General features: G+C 42.4%; 2 protein-coding genes across 3 annotated transcripts in view; one reads left to right on the plus strand and one right to left on the minus strand.

Annotated features, from left to right (window-relative positions):
- The first annotated feature begins 5,154 nt into the window (after positions 1–5,154).
- LOC128877418 (pyrokinin-1 receptor-like) lies at positions 5,155–17,790 on the plus strand. 2 transcript variants are annotated; one of them, XM_054124707.1, is made up of 5 exons: positions 5,155–8,000; positions 9,781–10,190; positions 16,060–16,277; positions 16,554–16,881; positions 17,182–17,790. In XM_054124707.1, exons 1-5 carry the CDS (start codon positions 7,615–7,617, stop codon positions 17,427–17,429), a joined length of 1,590 nt encoding a protein of 529 aa, XP_053980682.1. In that variant the 5' UTR covers positions 5,155–7,614; the 3' UTR covers positions 17,430–17,790. The 2 variants fall into 2 exon arrangements, with proteins under 2 accessions (XP_053980682.1, XP_053980680.1); XM_054124705.1 differs by having other exon boundaries at positions 5,156–8,000; positions 16,554–16,959.
- A 149-nt stretch (positions 17,791–17,939) lies between these two features.
- Positions 17,940–19,375, minus strand: part of LOC128877527 (uncharacterized) — a 5,180-nt gene continuing 3,744 nt past the window's right edge. The window contains exons 7-10 of the mRNA XM_054124905.1: positions 19,012–19,147; positions 18,733–18,900; positions 18,483–18,622; positions 17,940–18,368 (exon numbers count right to left, since the gene is read on the minus strand). Coding sequence (XP_053980880.1) covers positions 18,201–18,368; positions 18,483–18,622; positions 18,733–18,900; positions 19,012–19,147 — 612 coding nt within the window. The 3' untranslated portion in view covers positions 17,940–18,200. The remainder of the gene's footprint in view (positions 18,369–18,482; positions 18,623–18,732; positions 18,901–19,011; positions 19,148–19,375) is intronic.

A 19,375-nucleotide genomic window follows, 5' to 3' on the forward strand; every position in this document is an offset into this window, starting at 1 on the left:
CAAACTTAGACCGAAATTAAGCCTCCGCAAATATCGACCTACGCTAGATCGAACAAATACTGTCGATGGAATCACGAATACCACCTGTAGCGAACAGAAGCAGCGACAAATATATTTAAACACGAATTTCCATAAATTGCCCTTTTATCGTCGAAATTAAATTTTTTCACACCGACAAAAACAATCAGGTAGTCGTCGAGTTCATCGGTCGGGTAAAACCAATTCGACTACACGACCCTGGAGGAATTCCAAAACCGGTCCTCTCGGTTCCACCTGGTTATTTTTTGCTTCAATAGTAAACGTGAAACTCGGATTCGCATTCCAACGATTCCCTCTAACGTCGAAACTAAGGGAACGGATTATGCTCTGAAACGCAATGCAGGCTTCGCCCAGGCAACGATATATGAATTTCTGCTATCTAAAGAAGATACGGTAATCAGTAGACTGCGGATCTTTATTGCAAAATAAAATCTTCGTGAACGTGCCTACAAATATTAAACTTAAATAGAAATTAATTTTATTCTGCAAATATTATAACATAAACTTTACTTTTAATCTTTTTTATATTCTTGCATATTATTTGCATTTTGTAGGTTCTTGCACATTCAAATTTCCCATAAATGCACAAAGATCCGCACTCTAGTAATCGGTGTCATACATATGTATTCGATATTGAAACACAATCACAGACGCTTCCAAGTTATCTTTTGTGAAAAACAATGACTTCTTTCACGACCGTTCGTGATTACACGTAATTGTTACAGTTTCTGTAACGTTAAGTTTAAAGAACACGACAGCGAACGTTAGACATTTTTATTGCGATAGATACTTTAGGTGTTTCCAGCGGTGATGCATCCGTTGTTTGAGCGAAGGTGTTTTTACCGTCGACACGATTGGCGCCGTTCCACGAATAGATAACAGGTGAAACAAATAAATGGTCAGAGTTTACGAGTGTAGCCTCTGCCAAAATAAAAAATAAGAAATGTACGATTAAGCTAACGTCGTAATTTAAAGAAATCGACTGAAACGTTTCGTTAAAGATGCAGAAAGCCGGAAAGGTCGCAATTGATTATTCAAGAGTTACGTTATGTATATTTCCAATCAAATCGTCGGATCATCGCGGTTAAATCCACATTGTTATTTTGTTGGAGATCTTCGTAAATGGATTCAATTGGTTTTCTGCACTGTACGATTCAGCGAAGGATTATGTTCGATGTGTCGAAGAGAAGTCTGCGTACGTGTGCGCGCATTGAACGAGACCACTCGAACGATTCGCTTTGGTATTCTATAGAAACATTTTCAATACTTTTTATTCTACGTTTTGCAAAAATACAAAGAAGATGCCAATTTCTCTTAGGTCGTACTTTCAATCGCGTTCAAGACGATCGATACTTCCAAGAATATCGTATATAGTACTCTGTCAAAAAGGTTGAACCGCCTCATTTGTCTGAAAGCTGTGTTTCCTTATCGGAGAATAATTCGTGGGTCGGTTCGGTTCGTTTCCCTGTAATTTTGCTAATTTTTCGGTCTGGCAGCCGCTATCTAATAATTTCGCCGCAGTCCGTAAACAGGTAACGTACGAGCATTTAGGGTATCCAACCGAGGGACCCTATTCACCCTGATGACGTCACGAAACGTCCTTTTTTTTTATCTATCGCGATGTTTTCATCCTCCATTATCAGCGTCTCTCCTATTCGTTTTGGTACCTGCGAGCCAGAGATGGACAAAATTCTTATCCGAATAAAAATTACGGTTAACGAGCGAAAGATAAACAGACCGGAACGTTCTCGATAAAATAAACGAATTTCATTACTCGTGACTGTGTACTTATCTCGAAAATTCAACTTTGATTTGAATCGAGAGACCGAGCTGCCCACTTTAAAACATTGATTTTCTCACTGCATAAAAATTCCTGAATCAACGGTCGAATGCCTCGGTTCATTATCATACCGGAATAGAGAAAGAGTCTTTTCTACAGGGGGAAACGTCGCGGCTACAACATATAAAATCAACGCGTGATTTACAGTAACAAGTATATTTATAGTAACAAGCTACGAAGAAAACGACAGCGCTCTACTTCTTTTCCCGACGACAATAATTCAAGCGTCAATAAACAGTTGGCGGTGTAACGACGATGCAAGGATTACATTCCGATTTTAGACGCGGGCAATCTGCCAATTATAATGCATCCGAGCAATCTTCCTCGTGTTTTGGATCTCGCGGAAAGTCACGGGAACGGGCCATCGAGATGCAGAACACCGCGAGAACGTTTCGCGGATCGAATACATCTCGCTATGGATGAATCTATCGTGCGATTCGCGTAAGCGCAGTGACATAAGAGTAATTAAACGCACGAAATATTTCATCTGGAACGCAATTTCTTACTTGCTCGCCTTGAAAATCGTAATTTACATACGAGGCCGCACGAAATCGCGATCCAAACAAAATATTTCGAAACTTGTCGCTCGAAAAAGAGAAGCGTATTTCAAAACAGGAATTCTTATTATTGGGCGACATCTACGAGAAAGGGGCGACCCGAGAAATGTTTCGAGGAATTTTTGTACCATAGTACGCGAACCTTATAATTTTTCAAACAGGACGGTCAAAAATCGCACGCGCGAAAAGTTTGTCATTCCTGTTAAATAATTCATTTGAGTCGATATATTGTTACAACAAACATCGTTTATTTCCAATGTAACGCAAAGGTAATGGTGCGCCGTTACGTAAATTTCATGAGACGCGTCAAAATCCGATGAACCGTCGCGTCGGTTCCATCTACGTTGAAAATGTTCGTCGTGTAGGTAAATAATGAGGACTATTTGTCGAAATATAATACGTTCGTTACAGGGTAATTACCCATTCTCTTTGCCTGGACAGATTAATCATTGAAAATCCGGCATTTAATCCGATATCACCGTTGACCAGTCCCGCCGTTTTGATTCGCCCACGGCATTTTCAATGCGGTGTTAATTATTCAACGATTCCAGTCGCATATTCGCTGCAAACAAATCCGTGGCATTGTCGGTCGCTTTCGATGCGAAAAGAACCCGAATCACGTCGCGTTCTGAGGCATAATTACGAACAATTATCATTCGGTGTCTGTGCGAGCGGGTAAACTCACAAGCATGTGTAACGAATTGATGTACGTTAGGATACTCCTTGGTTGTAGAACGCCGCAATTTTTTTTCCAGAATTTGAGAATCTTTCCATCGGCTGTAGATGATCCTTGAACAAACAAATCTTCGTAGTATTTGAAAATGAAAAGGTCATTCTGCACGTGCGAGTGATTTGTTCTCACGCGATCGATCAACCAAGAAAAAAACTTCTCAATCTAGAAAAAGAATAAAAGTTGGAATAACTTGAAGAAAGTCGGAAAGTTCACGCGAATCCGCGCCGCGAGGTTCGATACGGGTACCATTTTGTCGAACTACCGTCAAGATGCTCCGAAATATCTCGCAAAATGGCAATTTGTATTCAGGGATTGCATCAAACGTGTCTCGTAAGGGAGACCGAACGTTTTTGTACAAATTACGAACGAACAGGTGCCGTTTTATGAAATGTCGATACGTTATGTGGATGGTAAAGGGTGGGGACGGACAGAATTTTATTTATTTGATTAACGAATGAATGCCTAGTTCTAACAAGAAGTGGAAAATACAAAAATAAATATGGGTTTCTACTTGTTTCGTTTATTTTAAGTTTAACAGACTCTTGGGCCAATTAAGATCTCCGGTTCTCGAAGACTTTAATTGCCCTCAAAGATGAACTCTTCTTCGAAATAAGTCGATTTCCGTTTCAGTTACTCTTTGACGTCTTTCTTGGATACGAGGAACGAAGTGGCGGTGCATATACGCTCGAAGGATTCGCGTTGATTGCACGCAATCAAGCGTACAGGATGATCGTGAAGAAATGAATCTAATTAGCGATTGCTAATGAGTAGACTGCGAATCTCGTAATAATATTAATATTTCATTTTGCGCGAGTGGGTATATTCTGAATACATTAGTCGTATAGTTTTCATATTCGCATGCGCCACGAATGTATAAAATCTGGAGTCCTTAATGAGACATTGTTCTGACCCAAAACCTGTGAAATGGTAATTTAAGAATCGATCGCTATTGATATTATTGTTATTTATTTCTGTTTGTTACGATCGTTTGACGTACTCTGCGATGCGCTTGGATGCAACAGGTGACGTTCAGCAGAAATTAAAATCAGCGACGAAGAGAGCCACGGAACTGTCTCTTGTCTCCAGGATCCACTCCGACAAATCAAGGGAATCGATTTAACGTTGAGATATCGCATATGCAACAAATCTGCGGATACTTTTTCGTTGTATGATCGCTTCCGCCCGATAAAACACGGTCTTAAAAGGAAACGAGGTCAATAGGAACGAGTGTTCTCCATGCAACAGGTGAGGTATTCTTTTCTTGCCGTTTTCATTGACCATTCGATGCACGAGGAAAACATTCGACGCGGTATCTGCAGCCTATTTGAATATCGAAAATCTAAAATCTTAAATCTAATTTAAAAGTATGTCATTCTTACGGACCACGAGTTTTAGTGATCGAAATGTTACATGGAAATGACAGCTCCACGAGGCATCCAGATATTTCTGGCTGTGCTAATATTCAATAAATAATTCCCAATCCAGCAATTTGAATACATATCGTCTCACCTAACTCGTACCGCGTAGAATATCGTGCCTCCTACGCAACGAAATTGCGGTCGGAGGGTAATTTCGCTGCTGAATCGGTAAAAATTCATTACTTATTCGATGACATTTCAATGAAAAATATTTCGGGATACCTTAATCCCTGAAGATTATATCATCTTTAATGTAACTCGAAAATTGATTTCGGTAATCTTTTCCTCCCGAATAAACGTCTTCGCTTCGGACGATTATCGAACGGACCGGAGGGTCGAGGTCGAGAACGCAGGTGCAAAAGGCGGTGTTTTGTTGCGAGGACATCCTAAGCGCGGCGATCCTACTTTCAAATTCGCGACATCGCACGTTCGTGGCCAGAACGCGTTCGGTTCTCGTGGACATCGGTCGATTCCGAAGTCCGCCGTGAAGATCGACTATCGATCGTGTACGTTTTTCCACTTCGACTGGAAATGTTCTCACGAAATAAACAATTACCTCGAGTAGTGTTTCCTTTCGCGGAACTTCGATGTGCTACGCCTCCGTTCTTTTCTTCGACTAAAAAAATTCCTGAATGGTGTTCCCTTTCTGCAAATGTATCTGGAGCATTGTGATCAAACGTGGCGATAAACCGGTACATAAGATGTTTCGCATCGTTTCGTAGAGCTTCGACTAGTAACGCGCGGGCAATTTATTTGAATAACAGGCGCCAAACCAGAACACCGTGTACTGATTTATTCTACGCCTTTGTCTATTCATCCATTCATGTTTCTCTAAGTACGTTAAAGGGTACCCCAGGTTGTGAATCATCGTAGTGCCAACAACCATAATTGATTCGCATTGGTAATAAGATTATGTCAGAGTAAAAAAGAAAAAAATCTAGATAACGCCTACAGGAATTCAGAAGTCACGCGAGATTAGAGAGGTTTATCGTTCAGGAATTGACACTGATTACGACATCGTGCGATCAGCGACGACACCCGTTAATTCGAGTCTGTTGGTGTCAAAAACTCGGTGACGCTAGCGAATCAATCCATTGCTCGTTCCAGCGTCGATTAAACTCAACGTGCCACGAACAGACACGCGCTCGTTTCGCCGGGGGGACGCGACGCCGACGGTTCTATGGATCATCGAAGGATGTTCAGTCGCGAGCGAACCACCGGCTGATCGCGTCGGTCTGAAGAAAAAGGAAACCGATGTTGGCCGATGCTTGTGTTCGAAACTAATAACGTGCTTGTCAGGCGTCACGAGCATTCTATTCGATCCGAACAGTTTTCGATTCTGCCAGTGTAATTTGGAAATCTGAGAACGATACAGAATGTTTACTTTACGGAAAGGGTGGATAACGAGGAGCGCTACATTTATACACGTATCCGCGAGTCCTTTGAACGAGTAGAAATTTGTGTTTTGTGAGACTTGAACTCGTTCGTGTCGTTAATTACTCGTAGTTAATTTGTACTTGAAAACGGACTACATGTGGTTGGTGTCCGCGAGGACAAATACTGGAAGGAAATGGTCGTTGATGAACTCGATAATAAACGTGTAGTTCAATAAATAACGTCTTGAATATCCTAACTGCCAAGCCGGAATTAACTCGGATGTCGTAATCATCGGATAAACAAGTGAAACCATGCTTAGTGACTAAAATAATGAATTATATAATATTTAGATCAGAAGTTTACAACCTTTTCCTGTAACTGCCTTTACATATTTACTGAGTGAAGCAAAGAGACGTTGCGTTTCTTAAACAAACTAACGAGAAACATCCGAGTGATCGATAGTAGCCTAACATGCGTTGACAGATGAGATAGGTGATCGAACTATGCTCGATCGCAAGTTATTCGCTAACAGTGTCGGCGATCAGAAGGCCGAATCACAGTCCAGACCTCTTCGTCTTCGCTCGGATCTGAATTGACAGAGCAAGTAGAGGAATTGCGAGGTTGTTACGTCGTACGACATAAATTGATACGATATCCATATCAAAGGAAGTAGCTGCGGTGACAAATGAATCGCTACGATGAAGATAAACTATCGAAATTGTAAATTATAAATTAATTAATATATCGTTCTCAGAGTTCAGTCGGGCCTCGGTTACTACATCGGGTTGATCGTGTAACTATTATCGCGTGGCTCGACGGGATAGTTCTATGGGCGATTCAGCTAGACTAGATCCAGATGGAGCTCAATGGCACCGGTAATAATTGGTTTGGTTCGATCCATGAGTAGAGATATCGAGTGGCTGTTACTCCCCATAAATTGTCACAACAATCGATTAACCCCTTTAACTGCGGACGAGCTGGACTCAAGACGTATGCTGCATGCGTGAAACTTTTCCATACGTTGAACGTGTACAGACGTTGAACGCTTATGGGCGTCTATCGCGAGAGAAATGATCGAGAAGTGGACACAGCGTCGGGAAGCCTTTAAAGTTGGATGGCGAAATTGGAGTCAGTGACCCTAGGCAACCAGCGAACGACGAGAGAAAAGTTTGGGAACGAGAGATTCACTTCCTGAATTTGGTCTCGAGGACAGGCGATCGAATCGATCTATTACCGGACGCATCTCGAGAAGGTGGTTTCCGCGTATCGACGCCACACCATAATAAACCCGCTCCATCACCCTGCTGATCTTCTATTAATATGTCCCGCGAGAGACGAGCAGTATTTACCATTCACCACGTTTCCAAACTCACGATTTTTCGCGGAGGCGTCAGCGTTCCGATCGAGGTTGACTATTTTCGAGACCTGACATCGACACGGAGCGGATCATTTCGCTAAGCCCTAGCCACGTTCCGGTGTTTGTCTACCTCCCTTGGATTCGGATGTCGTGGACCAAGCGCGGATAACACGCGCGACGGGTTGACGACCCATGCTTTAAGCTCAGACGAAACAAATCTCTGTGGTCGCGTTCGCTTTCAAAGCTGTCTTGTCATCTGATCCCGAGGAGGGTTGTTATTAAAAGATCAGAAAATGATCTCCGGGGAATCGAACGCATCGGCGGATCCAGTGTTCCTGCAGGAGGATGACTCGTCGTTGCGACGGGATCCTCTGTACATCGTCTTACCGATCACCGTTATCTACGCGGTGATCTTCTTCACGGGTGTGGTCGGGAACGTGTCCACGTGCGTGGTGATAGCGCGTAACAAGTCCATGCACACCGCAACCAATTACTATCTGTTCAGTCTGGCGGTGTCTGATCTGTTGTTGCTGATATCGGGCCTGCCGCCGGAAATGTACTACATATGGTCCAATTTCCCGTACGTGTTCGGAGAGGCGTTCTGCATTATTCAGAGCTTCGCCGCGGAGACGTCAGCAAACGCTACGGTGCTGACCATCACGGCGTTCACAGTCGAAAGGTACGTGACGACTTTGAATTACCGCCCCGGAATACCGTCAAGCGATTCCTTGGACGGAGAGTAATGGCCCCCGAGGATCTCGAGAACGGCTTGGGACGTTCGAAAGGGGAAAACGGATGGGCCGTTTTCTGCTACCCCCTAGCCGCTCGGACTATTTGTGTACGTCTTTCGAAAGTGTCATCCCTGATCGATGGTGACCGTCGAATTGTCTTTCTATTTAACTCGAGACGACCGCCTGCCCCTCGTTTCAACTAGCGTCTCCTAAACTACGATCCACGAAACTCTAGTCTCTGAGTCTTCTAATTCCACCATAAATGCGTTTAACAGTGGACTGAAATATTCTTCTATTCTCAAAAAAATGAATCAAGATTATTCTCTGATACTGCCAGCCTGCGAAAGTAAATGAAATTTAAATGGAAACAGATCGCGTGATATCCTTGTCAGTCGAACGCTTCCATAGAGGCGTCGATTATAATTCGATGCAGCGAACTCTTATATACATATAATTGTTCCGCATTTTCTTTACGTGTCGTTGGCAAACTTTCGATGTATTTATTATAGACGAAACGGGTGTTTCCACAGCAGGCGAATAAATTGTTCCCGTTACTCGTGAGCGGATTCAGCGATGGACAAAATTTCTGCCTACATACAATTTTCCAACGATGAATAAAATATGAACAGTTTTTCATGTGTCGTTTTGTCGATAAACATTTCAATCCGGATTGTACAATGAGATAAAATTTCGCTGTCCGTACAGCTGTCTGCTGGAATAAATATACGGAATAAATCGCTGTAGAGTGTTTCCATTCGTCATCTGTTATTCTAATAAAAATTTGTTCTTCCCTAAGTGGCTTTCAATTAGACGTTCTTCGAGCCTATACTCGGTTCTTCCACGAGCAACCGACCAAGATTGATAGTCCTCGAGCGAAAGGCTTTTGTACGAGATCTGGGGTAGAAAAGAGAAAGGGCTGTTCCTTCTCGGAGAAATAAGTTCGTATCCGTTCCATCAACAAATACCGAACGGTGAATCGGAATTTGAGTATTTAGCTGCGTAGGAGAGTAAAACATTTTTCGCCCTCTTAATTATAGACCACAACATTCCCGTCTAAAAGCATCAAGCATTCGAGGTGTACGGTTACACGTCATCCCCCTGTCATACGTAGGTTACCAAAGCTGTCGGAAGTAACCCTTCCCGGTGGACGCAAATAAAACTCGTCGTACACTTTCGGACTTCTCGGTCCTTTTTATTTTCGGGAAGCAAACATTTGTCTCCGTTTCGCAACAAGGGGACGGTGTAATTCTATCTCGTAAAACTACAATTAAGACTGGGCTGTGCCTCGTCAAACGGAGTGACAAGTTTCTTTTCAAATTTCAATCTTTTCCTTTGCGCTTTCACCGCGTCACGGTTGTCAAAGGTCACAATTTTTCAAACGTTTTCGTCTCGGTGGTATCTCCTGCTCCGCTCGATTTCGCTAATGTTACGACTTGGTTGCGGATCTTACGTAGGGGTATTCAGAGTATGTACACTTATGCAAAATAAAATGGTGATATTATTAGATTGACACAGCATAAAATCCGCAGACACTGAACCGTTATTAAACCAAAAGCAGGTCAACCTTTTGAAATTTTTGTCGAGGAGTCTGGTGTAACAAGAGCTGGAATAGTTACTTTTATGCAAGAACTATTGTGACGTAACCCTAAAAATACCCCGAAAATTACAGTCATCGACGAGGAAAATTGGCAAATGCATTTTTCAACGACACGAGTCGCTTTGTTTCAGGTACGTCGCGATTTGTCATCCGATAATCTCTCACACGATGTCGAAGCTGTCACGGGCCGTAAAATTCGTGATTGTGATTTGGGTGCTGGCGCTGTGCCTGGCGGTGCCACAAGCGTACACGTTCGGCATCGTTTACCAGTACGACAACGGTTCACCGATCTTGGACACCGCTAGATGCTCGACAAAGTGGACCCTGATCGAGCACGCGTTCCAGATATCAACCATTCTGTTTTTCGTCGTCCCCATGACGATCATCACGGTCCTGTACATCCTGATCGCGATCCAGCTCAGGAAATCCAGACTCCTCACCGCCGCCACCGTTAAGAGGAATCACTTGCCCGCTGGATTGAATCACTGTGACAGCGGTCGAGGAAAAAGCAATGCCCAGAGAAACGTGATTCGCATGTTGGGTGAGCAAAATTCTCAATTTTCCTCGCCTTCTGACAAAAGGAAATATAATTTAACTGTATATAATTTATATATTATAATATATGTTTCATATATATACGTATATATATGTAAAAATAAAATCGGAATATTAAATTATATTTATAATATATAATGAATAATACATAAATCATATATATATTTACATTATATATTATATATATATTATATTATACATCATCACAGTCCTGTACATCCTGTGCTCTATACATATATATATATGATTTATATATTATTCATTATATATTATAAATATAATTTAATATTCCGATTTTATTTTTGCACGAATGACAGAGCGTTTGTCTTCTGTTCGCTAATCGAAATTTGCTATTGGCCCATCCTTGTTGTTCAATCGTTTAGCTAGAATCCTTGGATCCAGGGACATGTTAAGGACATTTGTGTTTCGGAAATAAAATGTCTAAGGAAAAATTAGTCATAATTCTTGTTCTTAATGTCTCGTTCTACCTTGAGAGGCATCTTTAAAACCGGCTCGTCGGCGCTTAACTAAACGAAGCAACGTTGATTAATGGAGGACAAGGAAAGAGAAACAACGCCTCCACGAAATTCCTTTCGGTTGTCGGATAACTATCTTTGATCTATTGTTTGGACAACTTCGAAAATATCAAGGGGTGTCGAAGGCTTAAGTGAGTATTTCAGTCCAGAATTCAGAAACATCGATCTCCTCTATTTGTTGAAGAGTAGGTACTCCACTCCCTGTATCCCGTTGACAGAGCCAATACCGGATTATTTGGTACGATCTTAAATAGTTTGTACGATACATTCCCGAAAATGGCCCAGTTCTTACGGGTCCGCTCCGATTTGGAATGGTCTCTTAATCCATACGACGCGGAAAGAGATTTGTTGCTTTACGACCTCATAAAAATAGTTTCTTCTGCTGATAAATTCCCCGATGATACATTCTTTTACGAGCGTTCACACGAGTTTCGGGTGTAGGGTGAATTTATTGCGGCTGAATGGTCTCGTATTGTTTCTTGGGTTGTTCCCATTATTGGAGAGCAACTACTACCGTAATGAACGGAACGAGATGGAACACGGTATCGTGCTGTGATTAATCGACGAAGATGTCCCCCCGACAACAAGAATGAAATATGGTTAACGGACGAATTAATCGATAAAGATGAGCTGGCAAGAAGTGGTAATGAAATATCAGTGGGTTGAGTTGTTTAGAAATTATTTAGGCCATGTTTCTAAGCCTTCCTTTTGGTTTACGAAGGCCAGAAATTTAAATTGACCTGGATATCGATCTGGTATCGTGGAATTCGTTCAGTCGAGAAAAATCAAACGAATTCTTCGAACTCGACTCGATGTGCATCGATGGCACGCATTTGTCGGGTCGTTCCATTTCGTGCGGTCGAGGATCGTTTCGCTTGCCTCGATATCGTTGTCGATGAAGCCAACAGCGGGGACCGTGACCACACGGTACCATAAAGTAGCAGAAATCAGGAGGTCGTACAATTTTACGAGCCTACCTTTCGGGGATATCATTGTGATCGCAAACACGCAATAGAAAAAATCACACGACATAGCATCTCCGAGTAAACGACGCCAATTTATGGGGGTTGAGTCGATTGTTGAGCGCCTCGATCTTCCCGCTGATTGCGAATGCTTTCGGCCACTCCTTGTAAAAGAAATGCAAGGTGTCATAAAACACCAGCAAACAAATAAAATTAACGGAAAACGAAGGTATCTATCAGAAGAGGATGGTATTCCGGAAATAACAGCGTATCTTTGCTTATAGTAATAGCATACGAACCAAGTGCGATCTGCGGAACGGTATTTATAATTAAAAGTTTCGACGTTCCATGCGCGAAGCGAATATTCGAGGAAAACGTGCAGTAATTGTAATCGCTCAATGAACGCGCTTCGAGTCGCCAAGAAAGTAAAAATTGTTGGAAACGTAAACCAGAGTAATGTCACGTACGCGAAATCTATCCTTACTTACTCTAGTTATTGTAAACAATTGTAAACTCTAGAAAACATTGTTGCATTTTGATCTCAGGAAAAGTCTCGTTAAATTTTCGTACCGAAATTAACAGAGACTGCTTTTATTCGATTCCTGATTATGTACGTTATACGACACGGGAGGGTAAGCAAACGACAGTCCTCTTGCAGACATCTTACACAACAATTGGGTGCATCCTATGCATACAAATTAATTCTCCCCATCGAGAACGCCTCTTCCCCCGTTCCCTGCCGCTTTCTCGTAAAATCTCAAATTGAAAGGACCACCTGAACGTGTCTATTTCTAACCACGAGTCATAGACTACTTCTTCCTGGTTCCGAACGCGTCCAGCCACTGTTATCGCTCTAGATTTGCAAGGTTGTTTAAATATAGCATTCAAAAGGAGTCCAAACAAACCATCTCGCATATGGCTGATTCGCTTCAATCGTAGATTCTGCGACTCTATTCGTCGGTCTGTCCTTCATTTTCAACTCCAACTATTGTTTCCTGCGTCACCCTTCGATATGCATCTAAACGGGCCGAAGTTGTCGATACCCCGCGCTCTCCTGCAACTGGTAATTACAATCGAAATCGTTCCCTTTGTAAACTGTCCCTGAAACGAGAACAGTCTTGTTTATAATTACAGATTTACGAGTCGACAAAGCGTGACGCGCGCAGTCGACAAACGTCTCGAACTTCGCAACTACCGTTCGAATCCGTGTCTCACTACCGACTCGAAACTTGCGGTACGACGAAGATTCGAATTGCTCCCCGCGTTACTCGATACCGGACGGTCTTGTAAGCTTCGGTTGATTTCGATGGTCGGATGCGTTTCGAAACTTCCATTATCGAAGATTCGCGAACCGTTTCGTTCATTTTTGCTCTCGAAAATGCATTCGACGCATTCCAAGATTGAATTTATTTATCCATGCTAATGGCCGGGACTCGTTGAAGGTTTAAAACCATCAAAATTTCAAAGTCCGTCCTGTTCCGACAGCTTCCGCTATCGAATAATAATCCCACGTCTCAGAGTCGAAGAGATTTGATCTAGTCTATAGCCCCACTACCATTCGCAACGCGTTGCGCGTCGCGTGGAAGTCAAATTTAATTTTAAAGCGACAGCTCGTATATTCTTCGAAGAAACTGGCTTCTGTTGGCCGACACAAGGAGTGTCTTCGGTCATCCCACGTATCACCCGTGGAAAAAATAAGAAATACATGGATTCCGGAGGTTTCCGACGTCTCTCGATACTTAAAAACGATGCTCTCCGACACCCCCAGCTGTTTTTTTTTTTTTTTTTTAAGACCTCCGCTGACATTGAATCCACATCGGGTGGAACGTCATCGGAAGTCTGATGACGTACTGGTACCGTTTTGCACGGTGTTTGATTGTCATCTGGTTTAATCTGGGAACTAACATCGATATTTATAACATTTATATAGGATTTCAGAGGTCTTGGTGGTCTCGTCTATCGGTTGCCTTCGGCAGACGTTAGCCTCAGCGATTGATCCTTAGGCCTTATCGCCTGTTTGGTACACGCATCGTCGATTTACAGAGTCCCTCCAAAGATTTAGGAGTTAATAATGCGGATATCTCGGAGTCTAGGAATCTGGGAATATAATTTTAGAAGTCTGGAAAACGAACGAGTCAACAAGACGTCTTCAATGTCGATGGAAGTTCGAAACACTGTTCCAAAGCAATACAATTTACACTCAGAAGTCTCGGAGAGTACCAATGATAAAATACGTCCAGCCATATTTCATTCGTCGATACGGGTTCGACTTGAATGCATGTTGATGTTTGATCCTTCGTGGTTTACGTAAGCAAATCGATCAGGAAATAGATCGTATTCGCGTGCGGGTTTGCGGAAAGTTATACAAATCCACGCTGCCAAAATGCAGCCGTAAATAGATGCCTCTGAATGGTTGTTGTTCGAGGGAGCATAGAATTTCGCCGTAGGATCTTTCATTTTTCTTCATTTACTATTAATTAGAAGGTCTAGGATTCAAGGTCAAGGTTTCTAAGGATTCAAATCTGGAAAAAAACTTGTGCAAAAATTGTGTATATTTGGACATCGGGTCCAAGCGCGCGCTATTCGTTTGCGGATTCCGGAGATAAGTGCTGGCAGTCTCGATACGACGGGTCTCGTGTTTTTACGGAATCGATGGCTTTCGAAATTATCGCATTGCGGCGACAGAGCGACACGTGTAATGCACGATCGCTAAAAGGAAGAGGTCCAGGAAGCACAGGTATCCCCGATAATGCACGGTCTCGAATTTACGAGTGCATTGGGGTCACTTATCTTCATCCCTGATAGCTGTTTGCATCGAGTAGATAACCGCGTACAAAAATTGCGCCCGTCACGCCGCGAATTCAACCACAGGATAGATTTTCACGTGATGCTCGGCATAAAATGTACAATATTACCGCGAAATAGAGGCCTCTCGACGCTGCGACGTCACCCGCGGGTTGTATTGACCATTTTTGCTGCCGATATCGCGCGTGGGCTTAATGGCGCACTCTAGATCCTATCCCTTATCGCCATATTTTTCAAAACCGTTCCCGTCGAATTAATTTCCACCGAGCGAAAATGAAAAATCTCCATTTATAATTTTCACATCGAATACCCTGTGCGGGGCTAAAGTGAAAAAATCGAAAATAGGAATCCATCGATCAACTTCCAAACCTTCAACGAAACTTTCTGTTTTAAAATTAATTTTTGTTTCTTCATGCTAAACTTCATGCTAAGCCTAATCATTATCAATCCCAAATTTATCTACGCTCTCTCGTAAAGAATACATAAGAAACATATTAAGTAAACGTTCGCGTGCGTAATCGTTGAATGGATTCTTATCTTGACGAAACATCGACGAACGCATTTTTGAACATCGTTGATGCAATAAATCGTTGATCCAATAAATCGTCCATAAGACGAATTGTTTATTTTCGTATGTTTTGTCTATTATAGGATTTGCACAATTTCGGTTCGTTTGTGAAACAACTGATGCACCGCCATATGGCGTACACCGGAGTCGACTGCATTTGAAAGTTTCAACTGCAGACAGATGTACACGGCTGTATGAATCGTTTCTTGTCGAATATTTGTAGAGAAAATAAACCGAGTCGCGTGTACGTACGCGAACAGTTAACAACGGGGAAAAACGATATGCTTGGAACCGGAAGAGACGCCAGTCTTTGTTATACGTTACGTTTTGGATGCAACAATCGATCATGGCGATGAATCAGAAGGTTAAGGGTATTAAGTTAGACAAAGAAAATAATTGTGTTTACTCTCTAAAAAATGTGATTCCCTTCCGTGACTATTTTCTGGTTCACTGATATTCAGATATTCCGATTACACGTATATGAAAAACGAGACCTTTCCAACGCCTTAGTAGTCCATTAATTAATACTAAATCGATCACTCTCGAAAAGGTGAAAGTGTACTCTGTATAAGTAATATTTATTCGATCATCCGGAGATACATGGTCGCTTACCCAAGTCACACTTAAACAAATGCATTATTCGAGCGAAACTTTTGAGTTGAAAGCTCCCCTTGTAAGTGCACAACACATAAACCCAGGCTAAAGCAAAGTAACTTCTTCTGTTCCTACTTCGCAAGTAATTTAAGCCTGCAGAAATCTAAGCTCGAAGGAAACTAGATCTTCCAAGTAAATCTCACCCTCTGTAGCCCAAATCAATAGACACACTTAACTATAAACATCTAAGCTTTCAAGACTCTCCAATCTTCGGAAATTCCAGCCAACTTTTACTTATAAAAACATAAGGGTGTAATTGTAACCATTAAAACTAAATTCGAAGGAACAGAATCTGTAGGAAACAAGCGAAAGAGAATTTGATCGTTACAGTTGCAGTGGTGGTGGCATTCTTCATCTGCTGGGCACCATTTCATGCCCAAAGGCTGTTGGCTGTGTACGCGCAGAGTAGCGAGACCGAATCACAGCACGTGTTAGTAATAGTCTACACTATCCTCACGTACATGTCGGGGGTATTTTATTACCTCTCCACGACGGTGAATCCGCTTCTCTACAACATTATGTCCAACAAATTCCGAGAGGCTTTCAAGGTAAGTTGTCACTTGAGAATTCCCAGCAGAGACCCACCCTCGACACCTCTATCAAACCTTCCAAAGGAATTCGTTTTTCTTGTATTCAATTCGCCTGGAAATTCGTTCAAGTTTCGCACGAATATTTTCTGTGGTCTGAATTCACCGTTTCTCTTTTTTAATTTCGTGTTCAGAAAATAATCGAAATATCCTTTCGCGGCCTCCCCTTGAATCATAACGCATCGCCTAATTTAAAAAACACTGGGGTAGATTGAACGAACTGAAGTTAACTTACAGTCGATGCTGTCGAATAACTGCGGATGGTCCACCAGGAAGTCGGTCCCTAGACAGCCGACGTATAGCAGCCTCTCGAAGTACCCGCGCATCGTGACCAGACAGGCAGACGGTCGTCAGTGTTCCTCGTCGATTTCCTTCAGCGACGACAACCATAAGTCATCGAACGCGACTCGAACGATGTCAACCGAGTTGAACGGATTGCCGGAACGGAAGCATCGATCGATGGTGAACAGGATGAATTCGCAGGATTATGAGAGAAGCATATCCAGGGGATCGAGTGCCAGCCAAGTCACCTTGATGACCACGATCAGCAATGGATTCAACGAGGGTAACAACAACGTCACCGCGGCTTGTGCCAACGACTGCTTGCTGAAGAGTCAGAGTCCTGCGAAGGGCGTCACCCTTGGTAACTTGCTCGATGAATTATTAAACGTTCGTTAACGAGTTCTCTTCTATTTCCTCTTACTTCGTGGATTAAACACCATTTTCTGCGGTAAATTAAAACCAGTCAAGGGTAGTCGTGATTCTAATCTTCAGTGTCAAAGAGCTTTCGTTTGTGTTTGCCTTGTCTGACTATGATCGACTCGGTTTCGAAGATTTCAAACTTTTCGATTTGCTCCTGAAACAGGAGTATTAGCGGAGAGACTGAGACTCGGCACCAAGGGACTCTTCCAACCACAGCAGAAGGTCGCAGGCAGCTCGTTGACGAAACCGAAAACGGCGAGCGCTTTGCCACCTCGGTTTCAAAGCCATCCGAGTATCGAGAGCACGAACACCATCAGCAACTCCAGCTTGCAGGATCTCGACGAGACGGAATACGCTGGCACAGAATTGGCGCAGTACATGAACAAATTGAACTGCGATCTGATCACCTGACTCTCGATTCCGGAAGACAGCGTCTGATCTTTTTTTCCTCTCGAGCGAGTTTCGCACGTCGAATCGAATCGAGCGGAATTCGATCCTTCTGAGCGCAAAAACCGATCGATCGTAGAATGTTCGACGATTCTCGTTTATTATTCGAAAGAGGAATCTGTTTTGGATTTGAAATTTAACCCTTTGACTGCGTACAACTTCGACCAAGCGCCTGTGGAGTGTCGATAGCAACCAAAGGGTTAAAGCGCGACGGCAATGAGAAAATCGTTGTATATAATTTTAGTTTAAAGCCAGAAGTAAGTATAAATTAACAAACGAGCAGTAAATGATCCTTCTTTGAACGATACCTTTCATCGTTTGCCAATCAATATTAACAACGGAGTGTCTATAGCTAATTCAGACACCACGTAGCACGAAGAGCGAGGAGTCTATTTTTAATACCAAACGTATTTAGTCATTCGTACCGCTTGGTGCTGACATATTGAAGGGCGATATAATAACGATACCAGTAGGTTTAACGAAAATAACTGAAGTAAGTATTTATTTTTATCTTCGAATCTTGAGATAAACACAAACATAAACTCCCTCTGTCTCTGTTTATATGTTTACTTCCGATGTGTAGCGTAACATTTGTAACATATAATGTATCACATAGCATGAAGCTTCTTCGCAACCTTGTGCGAACAGCTTGCTAGTAATAAAAGAGTCGACTGTCACAGCCGCGACAATTTTCTTTTTTAATTACGATAACGCGTGACAATCGTCGTTCACCTTTTACATCGTTGTCTTGGGTCGTTTGTCCAGGTAAGCCTTGATTCTGGGCAGCGCTCTAACCTTCTCCGACAATTTCTTCAGTTCCGGATGATTCTTCAGCAGGTCTGTTTCGAGCACATTCGAAAAAAATTCCAGAAACGTGGTGAAGTGAATGTCTGCCCACGACAACTGCAACAAATTTTTAATTTTCTTGTTAGAAACAATACAGCAGTAATCGTCGTAAGAGCCTAACATATCTTGTTATAATAGTCACGATCGAGGCTCAAGTTAAACAACAATCACCTTTCCATTGACCAAGTATCCATCATTATCCTTCACTTGTTCTTCAAGTTTTTCAGTGCAAAATGAAACCTTCTCCGTAGCCAACTTCTTCAGTTTTTCTTTGCGTTCAGGATCTTGCTCCAAAAAGTACTGACCAAATGCTGTGAAATAGCAAAATGTATTTTAATCTTATTTACTGAATGTTCATAGCTGTCGAAAATGTCCGCGGGAAATGGAATCAGTTAAACGGATGGAGTTCCCAGATACCTACCTAATCTCACGTCGTCCAACATATCGACGGTGGCATCGATACGATAAGCATCGATATCATTGGAACCGTAAAGATTGTTCCTTCTGGCAATGAGACGTGAAATCGCCTTAGATTGAGCGTAGGGCTTTCCGTCGATCTCTAAAACGGGTACCTGACCCATTGGCATATCTGCGGAATTTGTAACAATTAGTCGCAATTCGCCAGAGACTTATGCAATGAAATTATACTGGAAACTACTTCTCTATAAAAACAATTTATCGAAATATCGAGTACACTCACTAGGCTTGTATTTAGGCCACTCCTCGAAAGTGATTCTGTGGTCTTCGAACTTGATGCCGCAATGGTGCAACAAGAACCTGATTCCTTCACCAAGGCCGGTCAAATTGAAGTACGTCAACTTGTAGGTAGACATTATCTGTGTTCAAACATCATTTAACGTTTAGAGAATATTTACAACGTGGATATGTTTCTGGGCTTGGCTAATATCGGGAGAAATTACTGTTAACGGTCACATAACTAATTCAAATTTCGCGCGTATTCTGGTTGATCAGCGAAGCCATCTAGCGATAGAAAGACCGAACTAATTTTACGAGTTTGGTCAGCGCCTCTATCGGGAAAACGCTCAAGTTTCTCCTCGATAGTT

This window comes from Hylaeus volcanicus, chromosome 5 (assembly GCF_026283585.1).
Source record: "Hylaeus volcanicus isolate JK05 chromosome 5, UHH_iyHylVolc1.0_haploid, whole genome shotgun sequence".
In the NCBI taxonomy this organism is placed as follows: domain Eukaryota; kingdom Metazoa; phylum Arthropoda; class Insecta; order Hymenoptera; family Colletidae; genus Hylaeus; species Hylaeus volcanicus.

Coding starts and splice junctions, on each gene's coding strand:
- LOC128877418 (XM_054124705.1), top strand. CDS start 7,615: ATGATCTCCGGGGAATCGAACGCATCGGCGGATCCAGTGTTCCTGCAG. Junction 8,001..9,780: donor ACGGCGTTCACAGTCGAAAG/GTACGTGACGAC, acceptor GCTTTGTTTCAG/GTACGTCGCGATTTGTCATC. Junction 10,191..16,059: donor AAACGTGATTCGCATGTTGG/GTGAGCAAAATT, acceptor TGATCGTTACAG/TTGCAGTGGTGGTGGCATTC.